Genomic DNA, 21,041 nt, shown 5'->3' on the forward strand with positions numbered 1-21,041 from the left:
CTGGGTGCCCTGTTCTGCTAAAACTTCCAGTGGTGCTGAGATGCTCAGAGGGGAAAAGGCTCCAAGGGTCAGTGAGAACTGACCCAGCTTAGCTCATTGTCCCTAAAAGCATTTTAAAGGAGAGCAACTTGTGTTCTTTCTGATACAATAGATGTAAAACAACCTTCCCAACCTTTTGAGTGTCCTTTGTTCTCAACTCATTTCTCCCAAGCTATGTTTTTTTTCATCTGTTTCACATAAGCTTCAGGTGTTTCATTTGGGGATTATGTGGCCCTAATTAAAAGATAAATAAATAAATCAAAAGGAATAATGTGGTATCTCCTCAGGGATCAAGAAAACAGCTAAAGAAAAACTCAGCTGAAGCTACCAAGCCCTGCAAGGTGCTGAGCAGCAAAAGGATCTTAAAAGTGGAAACTCCCACACCTCTGCCTATGAAGAAATTGTCTGAAGATCCCTTGTGTTACTCAAAGCTATTGTGAAACAGTTACCTCTTTCTTCTTTTTTTCTTCTTTTTTTTCTTTTTTTTTTTTCACTTTTTTAATCTTTTCTTTTTTTTCTGTTTCTTTTTTGGGTTATCCCAGAACCCAGGCTGACAGGCTCTCTGGGCATCAGCTGCTTCCTGCACTTGCAGCATTTCTGCACATCACACAAACTTCTTTTTAAACTCCACCTTCTACTAGTCTGTGCTCAAGTTAAGCCAAGAGAAATCCTTTCATTTTAAACAGTAGACCATGCACAATTTTCATTTAATCCTCTGCCAAGGCTTATCTATTATTCTCCTGACTGCTTTACATACATTGAGCTCCCTTTCATCTTTTTAAGTTGTGCCTTACTTTTTTCTTATAGAGATTTGGCTTGGACATTTTTTTCTTCTTGTATCTCAGGACTCTGAGTCTGTCCCCTTTTGTCCCCTGTGCTAGCTGGTGGCAGATCTGAACTCACTGTAGATTTATAGCTGCAGATATTCTGCTGCAAACACCTGACTTCTGCTTGTACCTTCCTTCCCAGGTCCTCATTTCATTATGGCTAAACTTGCCTGGTAGATTTCAGTATCCTGCTTTTCATGTGAATAAAGTGATAAAAAGGAGAAATATAAAAAAAATAAATTAAAAAGTGAGAAAAATGAAACATTTCTGGAGCCCAAAATATTGTTCAAGCAAAAGTTCTGTTTTAGTAGATCACCTCAGTGCTCTACATGCCCAGGAAACCTCCTCTCTCCCCAACATAACTGCATTTATGTGGGAACTTGGTGGCACAGGACCAATCTGCACTGACCAAACAGTTTCAGAAGTGTTTCACAGCTCTGCTCTGTCCAGGCTTTTTTTTTATCCGAAACCTTTGCATAGAGAAAATACTCCAGAACAATTAGAAAAAAAAACAATTACATTGTGATATATAGAGAAGGTATTAAAAAAGTTATTGGTGTATTTAAAGAGACTTCAAAGGAGGTGAGATCATGAGAAAACAGGGATATATTGGACCCATATATGTCACATTGATAGCCCTGAGAAGAAAGATAGGGGACTAGCAGAGGAGTACCCAGCGTACTTGGGTAGAGGTGTTAATTAGGATGGTTACAGGATGTAACCTAATGTAGGTTACAGGATGTAATTAGGATGTAACTATCAGACCCGTGGCCCTTGTAGTGAATTAAAGACCTGTGCCTGGCTAAGCCAGAGAGTTTAGGGCAGATTTTACAGTGGCAAAAATAGAAGGGGACAGAGAAATCCATTGTGCCCCAAGCCTTTACCTGCCAGCAGGATCAAACCTTGCTCTTGGACATAAAGCTTTTTCCAAGTTAGTGAATTACCAGCTCTAAAAACTCTTGTGGTAAGCTTGCAGGAGCATAAAGGAGTGGGATTAGAGTTACCTTTTTTTTTTTTTTTTTTTTTTTTTTTTTTTTTTTTTTTTTCTGGGGCATGACATACTGGAGATCACTGGGTTTGGGTTGCTTTGGCTTCCAGTTCAGCTGCCACAACCTTGGTCTGCAGAGCCAAAGCCCAGAGTGGTTTCAGCATGGCTCCTGCTATTAAATCAATTAATAACTCCTTCTCCAATTGCAATTTAGAAGCAAGCAGCAGGAAATAAGGGCATTTTTATTCAGGGGCCAAGTTCTGGATGGAGCAGCACCAATGGGGAGGAGCTGAAATTAGGAGAAGTTAAAACAAAATGCCTTTGGTGATGGGCAGAAGATTCTCTTGGGGTCTAAAATTAAAATTTTGCTTTGAGCTGTTTAATTTTCAGAGTGTTTATGTCCTTTTTGCCCCAGGTTCAGTCAGAATCAGGCAAAGGCTCTTGGCAAACCTTCTGGTCAGAAGATACATTTTTACATTAAAACACAATTCATTATTTCCATGTACAAAATAACTACCTAGTCGATAGCTTGCAGAAAATTTGAAGAATGAGACAAATTAAAGAAATCTATATAGGTGGGTAAAGTGACTCACATAATATTGGCCTTGAGCTAAAAGCAATATTTCAGGCAGTTTAAATGACAAAAAGAATATCAGGTGGATTGTAATTTAATTACTCTCTGGTGTGGGGGCTGAGATACAAAGAACCAGAGGTGTTTGGTGCTTCTGTCTGGGAGGGAAGTTGTGTGGCCACTGGGTGTCATCCTTGGCTCAGCTGACAGCCCAAAGCTTTCCAGCTAAAAAATAAAACCTGCAACTTCCCAGGCAGTTGAATTCCACTCTGTTTGATTGTACAGCAGACAGCAAATAGCTCTGCATTTAAATCAGCTATAAAATTGAATACTTTGACATAGATAAATTCTCCTTTGTCTCATTGCCTCCTTTGGAGGCCTGGGATGTGGAAAAGAAAGAAAAGGAATGCAACCTGAGCAGATTAACTGCAAAGAGTTTGATGAGCAATTATCAAATCTCAAGAAATCTGAAATAAGTGTGATTGAATAATGCAAGGGGTCTATGCTCAAAGCTTGGAATTATATCCTTAATTAGGCCCCAGGCTGAAAAAAGTAATTTCATATAGGTAATTTTTTAAAAAACATTCAGTATCCAGATTTAGCACACAGGATATGTATGAAGAAACTCAGGAAAAACTAATCTAAGCTTTTACTTACACTACCAAGCTAATGCCCTCACAGAAGTTTCAAAATTTCATCAAGCAAGCAAAAAAGGCCATAAGAGCAATTCCAGGAAAAAAAAAGAAAAAAAAAAAAAAAGAAGGAAAAAAAAAAAAAAAAAAAAAAAAAAAAAAGAAAAAGAAAAAAAAGGGAGAAAAAGAAGGAAAAAAAAGAAGGAAAAAAAAAGGACAAAAAATAAAGAAGGAAAAAAAAAGAAGGAAAAAACCCACAAAAAAAAAGAAAAAAAAAAAAAAAAAAGAAAAAGAAAAAAACCAAAACAAAACCCACAGAGAGTTTTCGAGAAGAAATATCCAGATATTTGGAATATTTTCTCTGTGTTCACATGTGAGGATGGAATCAGCTCACAACAGATCATATGTCATCCTAATGAGTTTTCTGTTATGGGTGACTGAGAAGAACTTATCAGTGTTATTTTGTTATCTCCTGGGAGTCTAGACAGTCTGAAACCAGCACATAGTGCAGTGAAGCTGCTTATTATAATGTTATTTCTCTCGGAAACCTGATTTATCTTTCCTCCTTTAAGTTAAAATAAAAGCAAGTGCCAGCAGTTCCTCCAAGCATTATAGCCAGAAGGAAATGTTTACATTTGTCTCTGCATCAAAAGTATTAATTCTGCTGCTCTTACAATACATACATAAAGCACAGTCATACAACATTTTAAATACTGGGTATTTTGGATTTTTTAATGCAACTAACCTTGGTTGATAGAACAGCTTTTCATGGATTATACAGTCTTAGAGAACACAGATCTTCGTGTAATACATCCTAACTTTACCAGGGGATATAATTTTAATGAAAACATGGCAGAATTAAATAGCTATTAGACAGAGAGCTGAAATTGTCTTTCATTTTGTTCATGAACAAAAGACTGCAATTGTTAAAAAAATCCATTTCTAAAGGAAGATGTTAAATATTCTCTTTATATTAAGCAGTCTCATAAGCATGATTTAGGTTACTTGCTTTTAATATTATAAGCAGTCTCTTTTGTTATCATGTTTTGTGTAGAACTGATAGCAGATTTCAAGCAGGAAATACATTGAAGATTAACAAAGTCTGATAGCCAGATTATTTATATCTGTAGTACCCTTTCCATCAATGCAAGAAGACAAATATTAACAAATATTAACTCAATGAGGGGGTTTTTTGGAACAAAGATGTTCTTCTGCATCTATACAGAAGTGTGAACACATCTGGACAAGTCCACAGTCCATGACTAGGAGTCTATACACTTCCTCACTTTCAGATCTCAACCCAAAGGGAAGATTTTTTCTCACTTAAACTTCACAGCACCTTTTCTTTGGATATAAACCCCTAAACTTACGTTGGTTTAATACTCTGGGAATGCTTCTCATGGATGTAGGCAGCAGCCAGGCCTCCTGCTCCAGAATTCAAATACTGGGAAGAATAAATCAACATGTACACGTCATGCTCATTAAGTGTAAAGTATGGCTTGCCTTCCCTCACCCCTCTCTATTTAACACACTAATTTTAATATTTCTAGTGGTTTCTAACTGGAGATATAAGCATTTGGCTTAAAGTGCTGATGTAGGCAAAAGCTGATATATTTTTTTCAAATTAGTTCTGCAAATATCATTCTTGGCTTAAATGTGATATTTGAAGTTTAACAGACAAAAAGCTAGAAAATTGAGGTATGGCTGAAACAGCCTCATGCCAGAATACATACAGCAGAGTCATCAAACAATGCAGCAGATTATATCTGTTGATACTTAATCTGAAGAGAAGTCAAAGGAACTAAAGTTACCTTTTTCTGTCATTAGCTATTATTTAAGTTCAGGAAAAAAAATTCTCTTATTTAGAGGCTGCTTAAGAAAATCCCAGAGCCACACAAATTTCTCAGTGTGAGAAAAAGAGCCTCCAAAACTGACCACAGAGCAGGATGTTCTTCAGAGCAGATGTTTAACCACCATGAGCTTCTATCTCATCCCCACAAGACCTTACAGGTCACTGATATTATTATCTTTTGGAGCTTCTTGTACCAAAGCCACCTCTAAAGTCAGTGTCCATCTCTTCCTTGTGGCTGGTTCAAAGATTCAGCCAAGACTTAATCAGCAGTTCAGGTGTAGTTCTTATTTGTCTGACCTGTTCAGTGACCCTTTGCATATCTGACATTATAGAAAATAGTCTCAAGAAACAAATTTATTTTACCTTGTAGGAGCACCAGCAGGCAAAATCTACTCCCCAGTCATGCAAATGAAGCTCCACATTCCCAACTGCATGAGCCAGGTCAAATCCAACAAAGCAACCCTGCAGGAAAGAGACAATTAATGAAATAGTTACAAAGATAATCATCAATATAAATTCCTTTTGAAAAGAAATCCTTAGGGTTTTACCTGCTGTCTATATATTCTATCAAATCCCAGCTGGTTTGAGTTATTACTAGAAACCTATTTTCTATACCACAGGTACATGCAGAAATAATTAAATTTATCTTGAGGTTGCCTTCAAGGATGCTTAGATATGGTTTAGATTTCTAAGTTGCTCCTCATGCAGTGAAGTGGAATCATAATAATAATTATACTACTTAATTAATCATAATAATATAATTATATTCCACTATATAACTGGGCACCTCAGTTCAAGAAGGACAAGGAATTGCTTGAGGGAGCCACAATGATGGTTAAGGGAGTGGAGAAAAACTCCAAGTTAAAAAGCAGAAGCTGCGTTGAGGTGAAGAACTTGGCTTCTGGCAAAAGGTCCAGTCCAGCCCAGTCCAGCCCAGTCCAAGCAGCCAGAGGAAAGGCTGATAGACAGGGGTCTCTTTAGCTTGGAGGACTGAGAGGTAACTTCATTCCTGGTTACAAAAATGCAAAGGGTGAGCATCAGGAGGCTGGAGCCAGGCTCTTCTCAGTGATGAGCAGTGGTAAGACAAGGGGTGATGGATACAAGTTGGAGCATGTGAGGTTATGTGTAAACATGAGGAAAAGCTTTTTCACTGTGATCATGACAAAACATTGGCCCAGGCTGCCCAGGGAGGTTGTGGAGTCTCCTCTGAAGACATTCAAAGCCTACCTGGACATGTTCCTATGTCACCTACACTGGGTGATCCTGCTCTGGAAGAGGGGTTGGACTCACTGACTTATTGAGGTCCCTTCCAACCCCTAACACTCTGTGATTTCTGTGACTTTCCTAAGGTCTCCCTGATGTTTAAACTATGAGGATTCTGTTCTTTGGGAATCCAGCTGCCTAACACAGCAACCTAGGCAATCCCTGAATCTTTAAAGACTTTTGTACTCGTCCCTTGAAAGCCACAGCAGCTCTGTGAAAAGTGTTGTGTTTGTCACAGCCACAATTTGCACAGGGCACTGGGAAATAAAGTCATACAAGGATTACAGCTGTATAGATCAAAAAGTAGAAGTTACACACAAAAAAACCACTGGATGGCAGTATTCTTAAACTAAAAAGTTACTCCAAGCTTTGCTGGGGTTTTTTTAGGCACGGAGAAATAAAGCTGCCTTTTTTGCCTGGACTACACATTTCATGCTATTTTGTACTTTGCTTTTAAAACACAAGGAGCTTGCTTACAAGCAGCACGGTAGGAAGAAGTCTCACTGAAGCACAGGCTTCAGAAAAATCAACATCCAATAATAAAACAAAAGATTCTTCTGGAGAGTCTCTTGTGTTTCGTGCAGGAAGGGATCCTTAGCTAAATTATTTAAACGGTCCTTTGGTATATTTAATCTTCTCTATAAGCTAGATAACAATGTGAATGAAGCAGCCTTTTAAGATGGGACACACTAATTCTAATGGAGGCTTCAGCTGAATTATCAGCTTGAAAAATCACTCCAAAAATGATGGGAAGAAAACTCACCCCCATAGCATTTGCATGGTCTGAACATTTGCTCTTAACCGGAGCCCAAGTTCCAATAAATAATTTGGCCTTCACACCCCCAGTAGCTTATCTTCCCTGGGATACTCAGAAGTGTGTTACAAGAAACCAGATGAAATGGTGAATTTCTTGCAGAGAAACTGAAGCACACGGAATGCCCATGGGAACACCTTCATCCAGAGAGAGAACGGCCTCAGCTCAGAGAAATAACTACAGCAAACTAAAGCAAAGCTGCTACCAAATGAGAAGGTTTTCAGAGGGTTGCCTTAAAGCCAGGCATTAACTTCAAAACTTCAGTTGACTGGATATAAACATGTACAGGTAAACCCTTTGAACATACATCTCACACAAACCCTTTTGAAGAAGTTCTGTGAGAGGCTCACTGGCTGAAATGCAAAGCAGGAATGATGTCACATTCCAAGTCTTGCCAAAAGTATGTTTGGCAGTACACTAACAAGCTAAAAGAGAGAAAAAAGTGGTGTCTGCTTAAAAAAAAAAAAAAATGCCTGTAAGAAACTTAATTCTATGGCAAGTCTTGTGCTAAAAATCAGTTGTCCTTTCTCTGCTGGTAAGTGACAAAGTCTATATAAAAAAAAATACATTCAAGCATGAGATGACAAATCACAAAAAGACAGCAGATGGAAGGTAGGACAAGAATCCTTAGGACACCAGCAGGTTGGATGTTCTCACAGTCATGAGGCTCCCTAGCTCAACACACACAAACTTCCTTAGGAACTGATCCTGGTTGGAAACACTCAGCTTGCACTCACCCCATGGGCTTGTACCCACAAACAGGACAGAGGCCAACGTGCCACCCATGGGTGATCTTCCTGAGCTGCTTCCCAAACACTTCGAAAATGATTGGTAAATCTTCTTGTGTTCACTATTTAACTTAGTGCTTAATGAGGCACAGCCTGAAAACAGGGGGCCAGGGCTGGCAGGTTTCCTGTAGCATCTCTGCAACACCCACTCCTACCATTTTGCTCGAGTTGTCATCTGCAGGAGGGGTGGTGAGGGTTTTGCTGTGCCGGGGGAGGCGTCTGGCGCTCGAGTCACACAAACAGCAAATGTTTAACCACACAGATTGCAGGAAGGGGGGAAAAAATAAAAAAGAAAGTAAAACAAACTGAAACAGCTCTCCCTGAACAAGGACTGCATGGGAACGTCGCTTCCCCAGACTAAGGGGAAAACAGTTCTCCATCTGCTCTGGGCAAAGAAGAGGACATGTGCTCTCCCCTGCCTCTCCCGTTTTCTTCTAACATCTAAAAGTCATTTCTGCAAAGTGTCTGGGTAGCTGCTGATAACCAGTAGGTAACAACTCAGCATGGACAATGACATTTGGAAAGAGGGAGAGAAATGACAGCTTCACACCAGCAAAGCTGGGACATTTAGAGAAAGAGACAGGAAAAGAAATTAAGATGAAGGATCTTAAAGCTCTTCCTACTGGGACTCAGGAGATTAAAATACTTTACATACAGTACAAATTCAGTGGAAAGTACAATATAACTTATGAAATGAAAATTGTATTTGAAAGATAGAGGCTCCTGAAAGTCAGCCATTTCTTCACTCATAGAAGGATTAGACTCAAGCCCCTCCACCCTCCAGAGCAACCCAAAAAAGTATGAAATAAGGAAAACTGTTACATCCTCTCCAGCCTGCTGATGAGTCTCTTGCACAATACGTAGTAATTTTGATTTATCTGAGAGACCTAAGATGGAAAAATAGCCTGAGGTAATTTTTCAAGCTTAATTTAGTTCATTTAATATTTAATGACTTAATGAAGCTGTCTATGTGCAGAGCTTTTGCTCTGGGAGGAATCTTAACATACGTGGAGAACTTAGGAAATTGGCTTAAAAAATGTAAAAGGAAATCAGTAGCCTAATGCATAAATGATTGACCTCAAGAATCCTAGGACATTCTCCAGACCTCCTGAGGTTGCAGCTCGAATCTCTAGCCAAGCCCTGATAGGACACAGCACTGCAGGATTTTATTTCACTTGTACATTAAAAGAATTATTAAGAACATCTGTTTAGGACTTTAATCTCTACTATACTAGCTGACAAGTGATTCCCCCCCTGCTTCTTAAATTATATTTCCACCTTAAATTTTCCCCATTTAACTTCCTTTCTTCTCAGCTGTCCCCAACCCATTTTCTGTCCAGGAGCATGGGGTCATTCACCACCCTTCCTCACCAAGAAGGAGAGCCTTGTACTTTTCCATGAACATGACTTGTTGGGCTTATCCTCTTTAATATAGATGCTAAAGGACTTGTAGCCTTTCTGAAATAATATCTTATATAGAAGACAATTCTGGTATCATCAGGAGCAGAAACTCATGAAGGAGATATGGTCTTTAAGTCCACACACTGACTGTCCTGAAAACTGGGGACAGGGACTGGTTGGATGAGACCAAACAGAAATTAAGCCCATACACATGAAATAGGTGCTAACACCTGGATGAGTGGTTGTTTTCTTCTCCTCTAACCCAACAGTAGCTCCTAACATCAACTCTGACCTGAGAACACAGGAGAGGAGTCAATTCCTTTTGGAGATCCAACATTTTGGGCTTTTTGGTAGCCAGAAACCCTGAGACCAAGAGAAGCAGCAGGATACAGGATTACCTCTTGCCATTATTGAGCTAACAAACTCTTCAGTCTCTGGTTTCATAGATGCTCAAGTTAAGTATTTGCCATATGCAGATGTTTAAGAGTGGTGTAACAGAATGCTACGTAGTGGTTTTGTATAAGCATATAAACTGCACTTAACCCAGGGGTGGAATCAATAAGAACATTGAGCTGAGTCTATCTGACAGCAGGGAAATAAAACCAGGGCTGGCTCATGCTTTTCCAGCCTTATGGGTACTCAAACAAATTGTAAGGCTATAAAACATTTTCTTTTAAAATACACCAACAGTATTTGAGGCCATGAATTTAGCAGGGTTTAACCTGCTCTCACCACCAGAAGAGGTTCACTTCTATGTTCGGGCATTTCTAACAGGCATGCAGGTGGAAATTGGCCTTTGACATCTATCAGTGCCTGCTGGAGTACTGAACTGCTGTCAGAAATTGCTCTCCTCCTCAGTAACACTACTGAAGTCTCTGCAAAAGTGTGCAGTATTTCTGTGTGTATCCACCACGTGGAAGCACAGGCACCTGAGTTAATATCATTATTATTATTATTATTTGTTGCTTTGTCTTATAGAAATTTCCAGCTCTCTCCCATCTCCTCAGATAATATAAACACCAAATCAATTTTCTCTCCACACAATGAGCTATCAGTGGCTGCTTTTCCCCAGCACGCAGGTTCTCAGCCACTTTGGGCTAGTTTAAAGCTTTCAGCAAAAATGCATCACTTCCACTCGTCCAAGCATGTGTCCCACAGCCCAGAGAGCACCTGCAGAGAGATGGTAAAGTGATGGGCTTTGCCCAGGGTGTTCATATTTACAGGAGAGAAAATAGATTCTTCTCTCAGACACCTTTCAGGCACACCATGGAGCAGATTTTGGGGAAGCAGCACTGCTGGCACGTAGGCGCTGGCAGCTGAACAAAAGCTCTGCTGCCACCAGGAGTGAGAGGGAGCAGAGCAGTGGGTGGCATCACCCTATTAATAACCCATCTTCCCTCCCAAACATTTCAGCATTGCCTTTTCATTATTTGTGGGCAGCAAAGTGCTGGAAGAGCCTCAAGGAAGGCACCATGAAGGCATTGCTTTCAGAGCTCTATGGAGCTTATACCCAGATCCATTTCCCCCTGCAGCTGATTCCCCCCTCTGCTTCTTTCTTCCTTGCCTTTCTGCATCCATGTCAGAAGCCATTCTTGTTTTGTACTGGTTTTTTTAGGACCAATTTTGAAGCCAGGTGCTGCTCTGTGAGAACATTCTCTCTTTAGATCCCACGGGCCCTGCACTACCTCTCACACCTGCTGTGCTCTTCCCAGGAGAGACTTTACCATCACTTTCCAGCAACATAACATACTCCCTGACCTCCAGAAAAAAAAAATTTCCACTGCCAAACCTACAGCAACAAAAGATGAATAGCCTGATGTGAGCCAGGAATCTCTCTGGAACGCTAAAACATCGAATATAAATAGTTAGCTGGTTTGCCAAAATCCAGTGATAAGTTTATCTTTGAGTAGTTTAATCTTGCATGAGATAAGGTACACCCAGTAAAAGACTGTCCCTATGGAAAGGCTGGTGACCTCTTGTTCATGAGATGACTTAATTAAAAACTCTTTTTGCCTGGATTCCTGAGATGGTTAAAGAAGTTTTACAGCTCTGTCCACTGTGCATCCTGCCTGCAAGCTCCAAAGGCTGAATCATCACAAAAACAGAATCCTCCTGTGATTTTGACATGCTCCACGTTCAGCCTGTCTCCAAAACACTGATCAGCTGAGTCTGAAAACTGCTGGCTCTGTGGGAACCTCAGCTCCCTGCTCACTGGGGGTAAAAACTGCCACAGCATGGCTGCAGGGAAGGAGGAAAACCATGAAAGTCTGCCAAAACCCAGGAATCTAACCCAAACTAACTTTTAAAGAGAGAATGGAACCGTGATTTCCTCCTCCTCCTCTGAACCTCTTGAAAAAAAAAGCCCTATAGAAGTTAATAGTCATGAATTATCTCTCCATAGAGTTGAAGTCACACCTACAAGATTGCTCTGGCAGGGCAAAGAGCTCAGCACACTTTTTGCTTTTTATCAGAGCCATTTATCAGAGCCACAGGTTTCCATTTGTGCTCTGGTTTGCTGCACACACACACGGAGGAAAAAAAAATTAAAAAGTAAAAATACCTCACAAGGAAACTTGATCTGAAATGGGTGTTAAAAGGACAGGCCTGGAGCAACCCTACCTTTTTTTGGCCAGCCTTTGTTATTCTAGGGATGTCAAAGAGCTGTCCTGTGTAGTACTGCACCCCACTGAACAGAATGACAGCAATAGAGTCCCCTTCCTTCTCAATTACAGCAAGGATGTCTTCAGTCCTCAAGGTCTCCTCTCCCTAAAACAAAGTTAAGGCACAGATTTTACATTGACTGTGGCAGTAATGAAACTGTCATTTCTTATTTCATAAACTATATTTTACCATGAGCTGCACTGCTTCCATAAGGAGATCAAAAGCAAATCCTAAGCATGGTAATGACATACAAAGGTAATGCTATGGAGTAGCTTATGAGTAAGTTACCTCAAAAAACCCCACCCTAAATCATTAGCAAAGTTATCTTGAAGGTGCCAGTTATAAAGAGGCTATTCACTTCATATTCTAGCATGCTATGCTTCATACTCTTGAATATTTCAGACAGTTTTAATTTACAGTTGAAAAAAAATTCCTGGTGCAAAGAGCATGTATAATGATTTTCATGTGGCATCTGAAATTTGTGACACCCACAAGACTTGAAAAGTTGTCTACCATTTTCACTCTATACTTTTCTGATAAACTTTGGATCCCACAGGAAGCTATTATAAACCTGCCCTATCTCAAAAACAATAAGTCTCATATCGTCAAAAGTACAAAAATTCCCAAACCTGGGGTCATTAAATATAGAGGAATTTCAACCAAACACCCCCCTCCCCACTCCACATCCTTGCTTCTTTATAGGAAAATTACTGCTTCATCCTCCTCCTATCTTCCTAGCAAAAGATCATGTAACACCACCTAGGGATCAATTAGGCAGTGAAAACCCAGAATTAAATTAGCCTTGTTACTGTAAAGAGCCTGGGCAAGATTGTTGAATTGCAAGTAACTGTTATTATCTCAACAATCTTTGCAAATCTATCAAGTGTTCAGGAGTGGGCTCTTTACTCACAAGATGACTCAGATTTCAGAAGCAAAAGGTCACAGTTTGTAGTTTGGTGGCAAAGTTCTTAATATGGCAAAAGTGAAGCAAGGCAGCCTTTCAAATTAATCTGAATAGCATTTTGCTCCAAGCAGACCTTTCCCTTCCTCTGCTGACACACAGGTTGCTGTTGTTTGTGCTATGGCAATCCTTTTGCCTCAGGACATTAGGAGGACATTGGGGTTTCTCAATGAAGTACTATATTTTGCACTTCTCTCAGGATGCTGTCAGGTTTGGCAAACAGGAGAAATAGGGAGAGCAATATTTTTTTGCACTAGTTGAACCATACAATTATAGAAGGGGTTCTAATGCCAAAAAATATACAACAAAAAAAGAACACACAACTCATAAATTTAACTAAGAACTATTAGCATAATAGATTTAAATTCTGCAAGCAGACACAAGAGTATTTGAGAAGGTATGACTGTCCTCTCTGATGAAATCCACTTCTTCTCCTAGGAATGGTGGGAAGATCTCCCATATTTCTCACCCACCTCCCGTGGCTGCACCAGGACCATGCATTTCTCCACATCAAGTCCATGGAGCTGAAGTTGGGACTCAACAGCATACTGGAAGAGATTTCCATGCAGAACTTGTTAGCACAACTACATGACAAAGCAACTAAGAAAAAAACACATCAGGACTTCAGGAAAAGGATTCAGAAGCCTGCCTTTCACTAAAAATCACCCTTGAAAGCCTAATCCAACTCCAGTGAAAAGTTTTTAGGTTTCCTTTGGTTTGAAAAAGTTCAGACTTGAATGCAGACCATCAGACAGTGAGGATAAATGCAAAACCCACTTCCAAGAGGATAAATTCATGGAGCAGAATGAGGGTGAAAATGTGGTAGAGAAAGAGCTGTACCAGATTGCAGCCAAAAAAGCCTGATCTGAGGATGGCCAGGCCAGGAGCCCTGGGTACCCAACCTGCTGCATCCCAGGATGTCACACAGCCACTGCTGGGAAGGCAAAGGAGGTTTGGCCAGGATGTCCATGCTGTCCCACACAATTCTCATGGCATGGGAGCTCTAAAACTCTCAGATTCTTTGCACAGCTGGGAGGAAATAAGAGCTCTCAACTCTCAGGCTATTTTGAAAGTCCTTTTTATTCTATTATTAAATAATGGTCAAATATATTATTAAATAATGGTTCTGAGAAAGCATAAAAGTCATCAAATAATACTATAATGTCCTTTAAAATTACCTGACATGAACCAAAGGGATGGTGGTTGCACAGGTTATTGCTAACGTGCTGTAGAATTCTAAGATGGAGTCCAAATCTATGAGCATGTCTGGAACAAGCTTGGGATTAGTCTGAACATTACTTAGGATAAAGCCAATTTGAGGTTTACACAAACCTGTGCCACCATCTTCATTACAAATAAACCTCTTAGTAGCTTGAATTATTTTTATTGCACCTTGGAGATCAAATGTGTTATCACTTTCCATGAGTTTATGGAGTTGATGATAAAGTAGCAGTGGGTCACAAAACCCAAAGATTAATTTCTTCTAAGCTGTGGTGCACGAGCTACAGTCCTCAATTTTATAGGAGACAAATTATGTTTGAACTGGTAATCTAAAGTGCTAAGAACAAACATTTCCATTTCTGTCTGGGGATATATAAGTGTTAATGTTGTGAGTTTGTATTGATTTGGTTTCATAAAGTAAAACAGCAACATGAATTAATAAAACATTTACAACTGCAGTTGATTTAGGCCAGTGGTTTGCTCAATGTCTTAAAAAAGGCTAATAAATCAATGTACCCATTCAATCTTTTCCTCTTGTAACATTTTTATTTGAACAAAAGGAGTAAAGTTACAATCTGTAAAATGTGCTGAACTCAAAAGCTTCTGACAGATTTTTTTTTACTATAATGTTACTTGAACAAGATGAGCTAATAAATATTCAAATCAGGCTAGTGATATTCTTTAGAAAAATATGATTAATAATACAAATATGGTAAAATATTAATTTCTTACATGGTCAGAGGGAAAGGCTTTGGCTTCTAGAAGAATTTTATAGCGTCTTGGAGTAGGCTTAAAGAAAGATAGCTGTTAAGAAAGAAAAAAATACAAAAAGATATGTTGAGATGTATCTAAGCAGAGAGGGGAGGGATGCTCCCAGTATATAACTTAATAAAGACTGCTTTGCTTTCATGCAGACTGCAGAGAATCCCCCAGAAATTACAACTATTTCTTTGTCCATATAACATTTATCAAAGTGGGAAAGTGTTCTGATCGTGTATTTCATACACCCATAGCAAAGGCCACAAAATTCCAGCAGTGAAAACTTGTACTTGCAGGATTGCTGGCAAAGCTTTGACTGCAGCCATCAAAGCTGGGATTTCACCCTGCTCCATCCCACGAGCAAAAGCAGCAGTTTAAGAGGAGCAAACAGAGCAAAGGAACTGGACTTCCATCCCTTCCTTAAAACATCAGTTACTGAATCACTCCCTTCCCTGAAACAACCTGACCAAAGGAATAAGTCTTCTGCAAAGACCTCAGCACCTTTAGGTGCATGGCCTTTCCTTCTCAGCTCTTCACATGGAGGCAAGTTGGGCTTGGTAGCATGCTGAGAAGATTAGGAGTAGACTTACAAGCCCTCCTACTCATGGCAGCAAGTAATTACTCAGAGCTCAGCATGGGCTGGGTACCCAAGGAGTCTGGCTTAAGGATGGGTGCATTAAGGAAACCACATCAATGGTTGCTGTGTCATAAAAATCACAGTCTAATGCTTTAACACGTTTTAGGGTTATAGAAAACAGGGTAACTCAAAATTCCATCCCTTGTATGCAACTGCATTTTAAGTTTGACTGAAATTACAGCTTCCTCTCCCTCACAGTTGTGCTCTTGTTTCTTAAACTGTGAAATTTGGTGTGAAATTCAAACTTTAAGTTATTTGGCAATGTTTCTTAAATAAGATCTTCTCTCTGAGGGCTGACATGCAGCACATGAGAGAAGAGCTCAAACTTTCCCTACAGAGTCCTTGAAAATATTTCTCTGTCCAGCTTTTCTGCTTAATATTGAGTGGAGCCAGGTCTTGCACAAGCCAAAACATCATTCAAGATACAATTCTCAAGGCTTAAGAACAGTTAGGCTATCATCCAAGTGAGGTGCACAGGAAATATTTTGCTGCCATCAAAACAGAAAAGAAAAAAATACTTGTCAACACATTAAATAAACATCATAAAGACCTACCATCTGGAGGTGCAAGTTAACAGTTAGCCCATTCATTAAGGCTACTTCATGTCTTTGGGCTCCTGAAATAATAAAAAACAAACAAACAAAAAAACCCACCACTGGTTAGGAGTTTTCTTTATCATTTCAGAGAAATCTAATACACTCTTGAGAAAGCAAAAGCCTGTTTGCAGCCCTTGTCCTGCTAAACGCTGGGAAGTAAACAGACTTCTGAGGTGTCATCACAGTGAAGTAAAAAGATTTCTTGTCTGACTCACCACACCACACTGGCAGGAAAATATTTATTTTTTCAGGTCAGGCACAGAAAACAAAACAAAACAAAAAAACAACCCATGAAGTATTTCTATTTCCCAGCAACACATTGGTGGATTTATTACCATTAATACCTCAGACAAAAATCAGGTCAGAAGACTACATAAAATAAGACTTGCTGGCTTTTTGGGGGGATAAGTTTATACAGTAAAACAAGTCAGAAAACATATTGAGGCAATCATCTGTTGCAAGTGGTTACTGTAAGGTCAAGCTAAATCTCAGCCCTTAAAAAAAAAAAAAAAAACAAACCAGGACAACAAAACACAAGCAAAATTTGCCTATTACATATAACAGCCCATCATTAATGCAGCAACTGAGCAAGAAGCAGCCATACCCCCATAGCTCCAAGGAGGCTAATAACAGCTAATCACAAGCAGAGTTAATGGAGTAACAACTAATTGTTATTGCAAAGTATTTAGCAACAAGCTGTCGAGCCCTTATCAACCACTGGTGAAAGGTTTTTAGGCAGGACAAGGGACTGCACGCTGGGCAGGGCACCACTGAGATGTGGAGAAAATCAATTCCTGCTCCTTTCCCTTTTGCCTGATGTCTGTTGTCAAAAAGCAGCAATTCAGCCAGCGCACAAATCAGTGCTTTGAGGGGCTTCTTCAGCTGGAAGATGGGCTCATGGTCATCCTGATCATCTCCCCAGAAGTGGAAGTGACTGAAGGAGCAAAGAGGTTGCAGACAGAAGGGAGGAAGCAGGCAGAGAGGGTAATATCTTGAGATGGATAAGAGGAAGAGAAAACTTGATGGTGAGGTAAAAAGCATAAGGAGAGCCACAAGAAATAGAGAGGCAAATCCTGGATTTCCTCTCTCCCTGCCTTGGAGGGGAAACAAGGTCCCAGCCAACAAAGGAGAAAGGCAACAAGAGCACAGAGATGTTCCTACCGCACCCCTGGGTTCAGGGAATTATTACCATGCCAGCCTAGGAAAAATGCATTACCAGGAGTTGTACTCAATACAAGCAAACATAGCCAAAGAATATGGAAATCTGTAATTAGGAAAAGTTTCTTCATAAATCCTTGACAAGCAGGCATTGGATTCTAGAACCTCAGGAAAAGTAAGAAGTAAAGAGGCAAATCCTGGATTTCCTCTGTCACTGCCTTGGGGGGGAAAGAAGGTCCCAACCAACATAGGAGAAAGGCAGCAAGAGCACAGAGACGTTCCCACCACACCCCACAGAGTTTGGGTTCAGGGAATTATTACCCTGCTAGTCTAGGAAAAATGCATAACCAGGAGCTGAGCTCAATATAAGGAAGCATAGCCAAAGAATATGGAAATCTGTAATTAGAAAAAGTTTATTCATAAATCCTTGCCAAGCAGGCCTCGGGTTCTGGAACCTCAGGAAAAGCCAAAAACCACACAAATTGAGCTATTCACCAGCCTTGCTTTGTGTTGCTGAAATCTCTAAGTATTGGACAGTAAGATCTGTCAACAGCTGTCAGTGACTTTGGAGAACCTGTCCAGGGGATGAGCCAGGAGGAAAAAGAGATGTAATAAATAACTTCCCTCCTCCAAACCCCGGTAACATCATCAAGTTTGTGGGAATATAAGTGGACCTAGTTCTTTATCAAGAAAAAAACCAGCTCTTTTCCTCACATAAACTGTTCTTTGCTTTTTCTTCCCTCTGCTAGCATTATATCTGCAGGCTCCATGCAGGTAGAAGAGGTCACCTTGTGGCTGTTCTATTGCAGATACAAAAGACAGCTAAGAGAGAGAGATTGCAGCTCAAAACAGCCTTATTTGAGGTCTTAATATTTCTATGGAACTCCTGAGGCTGAAAAAAAAGGGTAGCCTCAAGGAATGGTATCGTTCTTATAACTCCCTCTGCTCCTTCCATGAAATCTGTGGCTTTCACAGATTTCACTCTGCATGAGCAACCCTCTGCCTGCTGTACTGTTTCCCTATAAACCAAATGGTTAATCTGTAGATCACTTTTAGCTGCACGCTAGCATCCCAAATTAAATATGACACTACATTTGTCATGTAAGTCTGGGTCTTCCGTAAATTATATATTTATTAAAAGCTTTCCATTATTGAATTTCATGCCCACGAAACAAACCTCATCCGTGTCATTGGGAAACTGTTATCCTTTATAACCCACACTGTGTTTCAGAAAACAACCTTTCTGTGATCCAATTAACCTATTACAATATTAAAAAAAACCCGGCACACGGGAGGCAAAATGATGTTTGCTTGCTTTATTTCCCAACTTTATACCCTATCTCCGAGACAGGCTAAATCCTGCATGTTCTGCTTGATAAATCACCTCTTTAATAAAAGGAAGCAGCATTTGCAAAGTACAAGTTCAGAGACAATTATGATTGTGTTAGGCAGACACTGCCATCCTTCTCCTCTCTCACTGCAGAGAGAGCCTGAGCCTCACCAAGAGTAGGTTAAAGGATTTTGTGAAATGATTGGGGGTGGTAGGAGAAAAAAAAAAAAAAGGCTAAAGACCCCAATTCTGAAAATAGTTTGGTTATTTCAAATAATCCTTATCACTCAAAGTCACTATGAATCTGCCTGGCACTCAGTCTTCCCTCAACAGAGACCTGGCTGAGCACATTGTGTGGCAGCAACTGGAGAATTAATCTTGTTCCATCAGAAGGTGATCCTGCCAAGGTTGTAATGTTTTAATAAACTCAGGTAGGAGAAGCTGAGATTACTGTCCCCCCGTTATACCACTCGGGGTAAGCACAGGGAAAAAAAAAAAAAAAAAGCTTTGGCCTCCACTGACCTTGACTCTGCATTTCACTGTGTATTTACTACTGTAACTTTCACTGAACAAGAAAATGTGACTGCATGTAATAAGCAAGGTGCTGTAGCACTGTAAACCATTAAACAGACAGGTATTTTACAATCTGTAGTCCATTCCTGAATAAATCCCAGCAAATAATTTTTATTTACTACCACTGCTTAAAGTGAGCCGTGACAATGCCTCCTCCTCTTCCAATACATGTTGAGTCACAATAGGGTGAAATTCTGTTTATGTTCTTCCATTAAATTCACTAAAAAGAGAAATTCAGAATTTATTCAACTCACACATAAACTCAGAATTGCACCTTGATGGAAAGCAGCATTTTGTCACAAACACCACTTTGGAAGAGACTGTTTAACATAAAACTGTTCCAGCATTTATTCTCTTAGCCTCTTTCCTATTATGAATAATCTTAAAAATCAGATTTTATTACTGTGCATCCATTTTTTTGAAAATATTAATTTATTTACATGCTTAGAATCACTCTTGTAAGTCCTGAATAAAATTATGAGGATATTAATATAAACAAAACCCTGCTGGCATGTGAATCTGAAGGCCAGATTAGAGCTCAGACCACATCTTACAGTTCAATCAAAATCCCAAAAATCCAGAGAACAAAATCCAAATTGATGATGCTGATGTACCTTTTATAGCTTAGGAAAACAGCAGGACTATGAAACCCTTCCCAAGAACTAATTTTAAAAACAAAAGTAGGTAAGTGGTAGGGTGATCTCAGTCATAATATTGTTTAATAGAAGAATTTAAGATATGTATTTAAATTGAAAATAATAATAATAAAAAGTTGTAATAAGTTCAGTGCATTCCAGTCAATGTGATAAAAAGACAGTGTATTGAGTTTGGAAAAGAAAAGTAGAGAGACTGGTAAGAAATTAGATGAAGTTTAAAGCAAAGCTCTCATTGCCCTCCCCTTACACCCAGAAAAATATCAGTTAAACAAGTATTAAGATGCACACTGAGCTGGCAGCCTCTGAAAGACAGATGGTTAAGGAAAACAAAAAATAAAATCCCAGCCTGACTCCTTAGTTTCTGAAGTGACTCTTAACCTAAAGCTGAAGTCAAACTGATCCTGGCACCAGGGATGGGAGCTGGGGGCACATCCTGGGGGTCCACATTTTGCAGACAGAGCAGTGGCAGAGGTTCACAGGTGATGGAGAGAAGGATGAAAATGTAGGTGTTATGAGCAGCCCTACAGGGGGATTCTTGGCTCTCTCTCTTGCTTATGAGAAGAGTACTGGTAGTTTATACCTTATTACTTCACTAATTTAAGGGCTTGGAAGTAGGTGGTGTGATTAATCTCCCACTCTCATAAGATATAAGATAAATTCTCCATCCTCCAGTTAAACAAGTTCAAGGTTTCCAATTTAAAAGCTCTGACTCTGCATCAGGTCAGTTTTGTTACAAGGCCACATTTCCCCACCTGCCCACAGCATCCCAGTTAAACCCAACCAGAACAAGAACCTCCACTTGCTAGGAGAGATCAGTCAGACAAGAGACATCCCTAAATCAGCCATGTTCAGCATTTCAGCACCCTCCATCCCTTTTACATCCTCACATTTTTATGTTCTGTGATAGCTAACAGACGTACTGAGCTTGACCTTGGAAGTGATGAGAGCAAGAAAAGTAATTTCTTAAACCTCCTGAGCAATACCAGGTACAAGAGGAGCAGCTTCCCAAATCAGAACAACCAATCTGTATTTTGGTTTTGATTTCATGCTGCAGATGGGGTCATTCTGCATAGCCCAGGGGTGCCCATGTAACCACAGTGATGTCTGTGTTGCCTTAGTGGTTACATCATGGATGGACACCTATAACAATATCTTCTTATATTTGCTCAGCACCAATAGCAATGTCTAAATGATTAAAATGGCATTTTAACTATTTGGAAACTTCATGAAGAAGAAATTAGGACTTGCACTTCTTTATAAATATATAAGTAAACCTGTCATGAAACATTCCTTAGTGTCTCTGCTTCCACAGTT

At 39.8% G+C, this 21,041-nt stretch overlaps 1 protein-coding gene across 2 annotated transcripts in view; it reads right to left on the reverse strand.

Annotated features, from left to right (window-relative positions):
* Positions 1-21,041, reverse strand: part of KYNU (kynureninase) — a 57,972-nt gene that overhangs the window by 18,801 nt on the left and 18,130 nt on the right. For both annotated transcript variants that reach the window (XM_030454350.1, XM_008494358.2), the window contains exons 5-10: positions 15,969-16,030; positions 14,751-14,822; positions 13,271-13,345; positions 11,795-11,941; positions 5,273-5,371; positions 4,428-4,501 (exon numbers count right to left, since the gene is read on the reverse strand). In XM_030454350.1, the coding sequence (XP_030310210.1) occupies positions 4,428-4,501; positions 5,273-5,371; positions 11,795-11,941; positions 13,271-13,345; positions 14,751-14,822; positions 15,969-16,030 (529 nt within the window). The remainder of the gene's footprint in view (positions 1-4,427; positions 4,502-5,272; positions 5,372-11,794; positions 11,942-13,270; positions 13,346-14,750; positions 14,823-15,968; positions 16,031-21,041) is intronic.

This window comes from Calypte anna, chromosome 7 (genome assembly GCF_003957555.1).
Source record: "Calypte anna isolate BGI_N300 chromosome 7, bCalAnn1_v1.p, whole genome shotgun sequence".
In the NCBI taxonomy this organism is placed as follows: domain Eukaryota; kingdom Metazoa; phylum Chordata; class Aves; order Apodiformes; family Trochilidae; genus Calypte; species Calypte anna.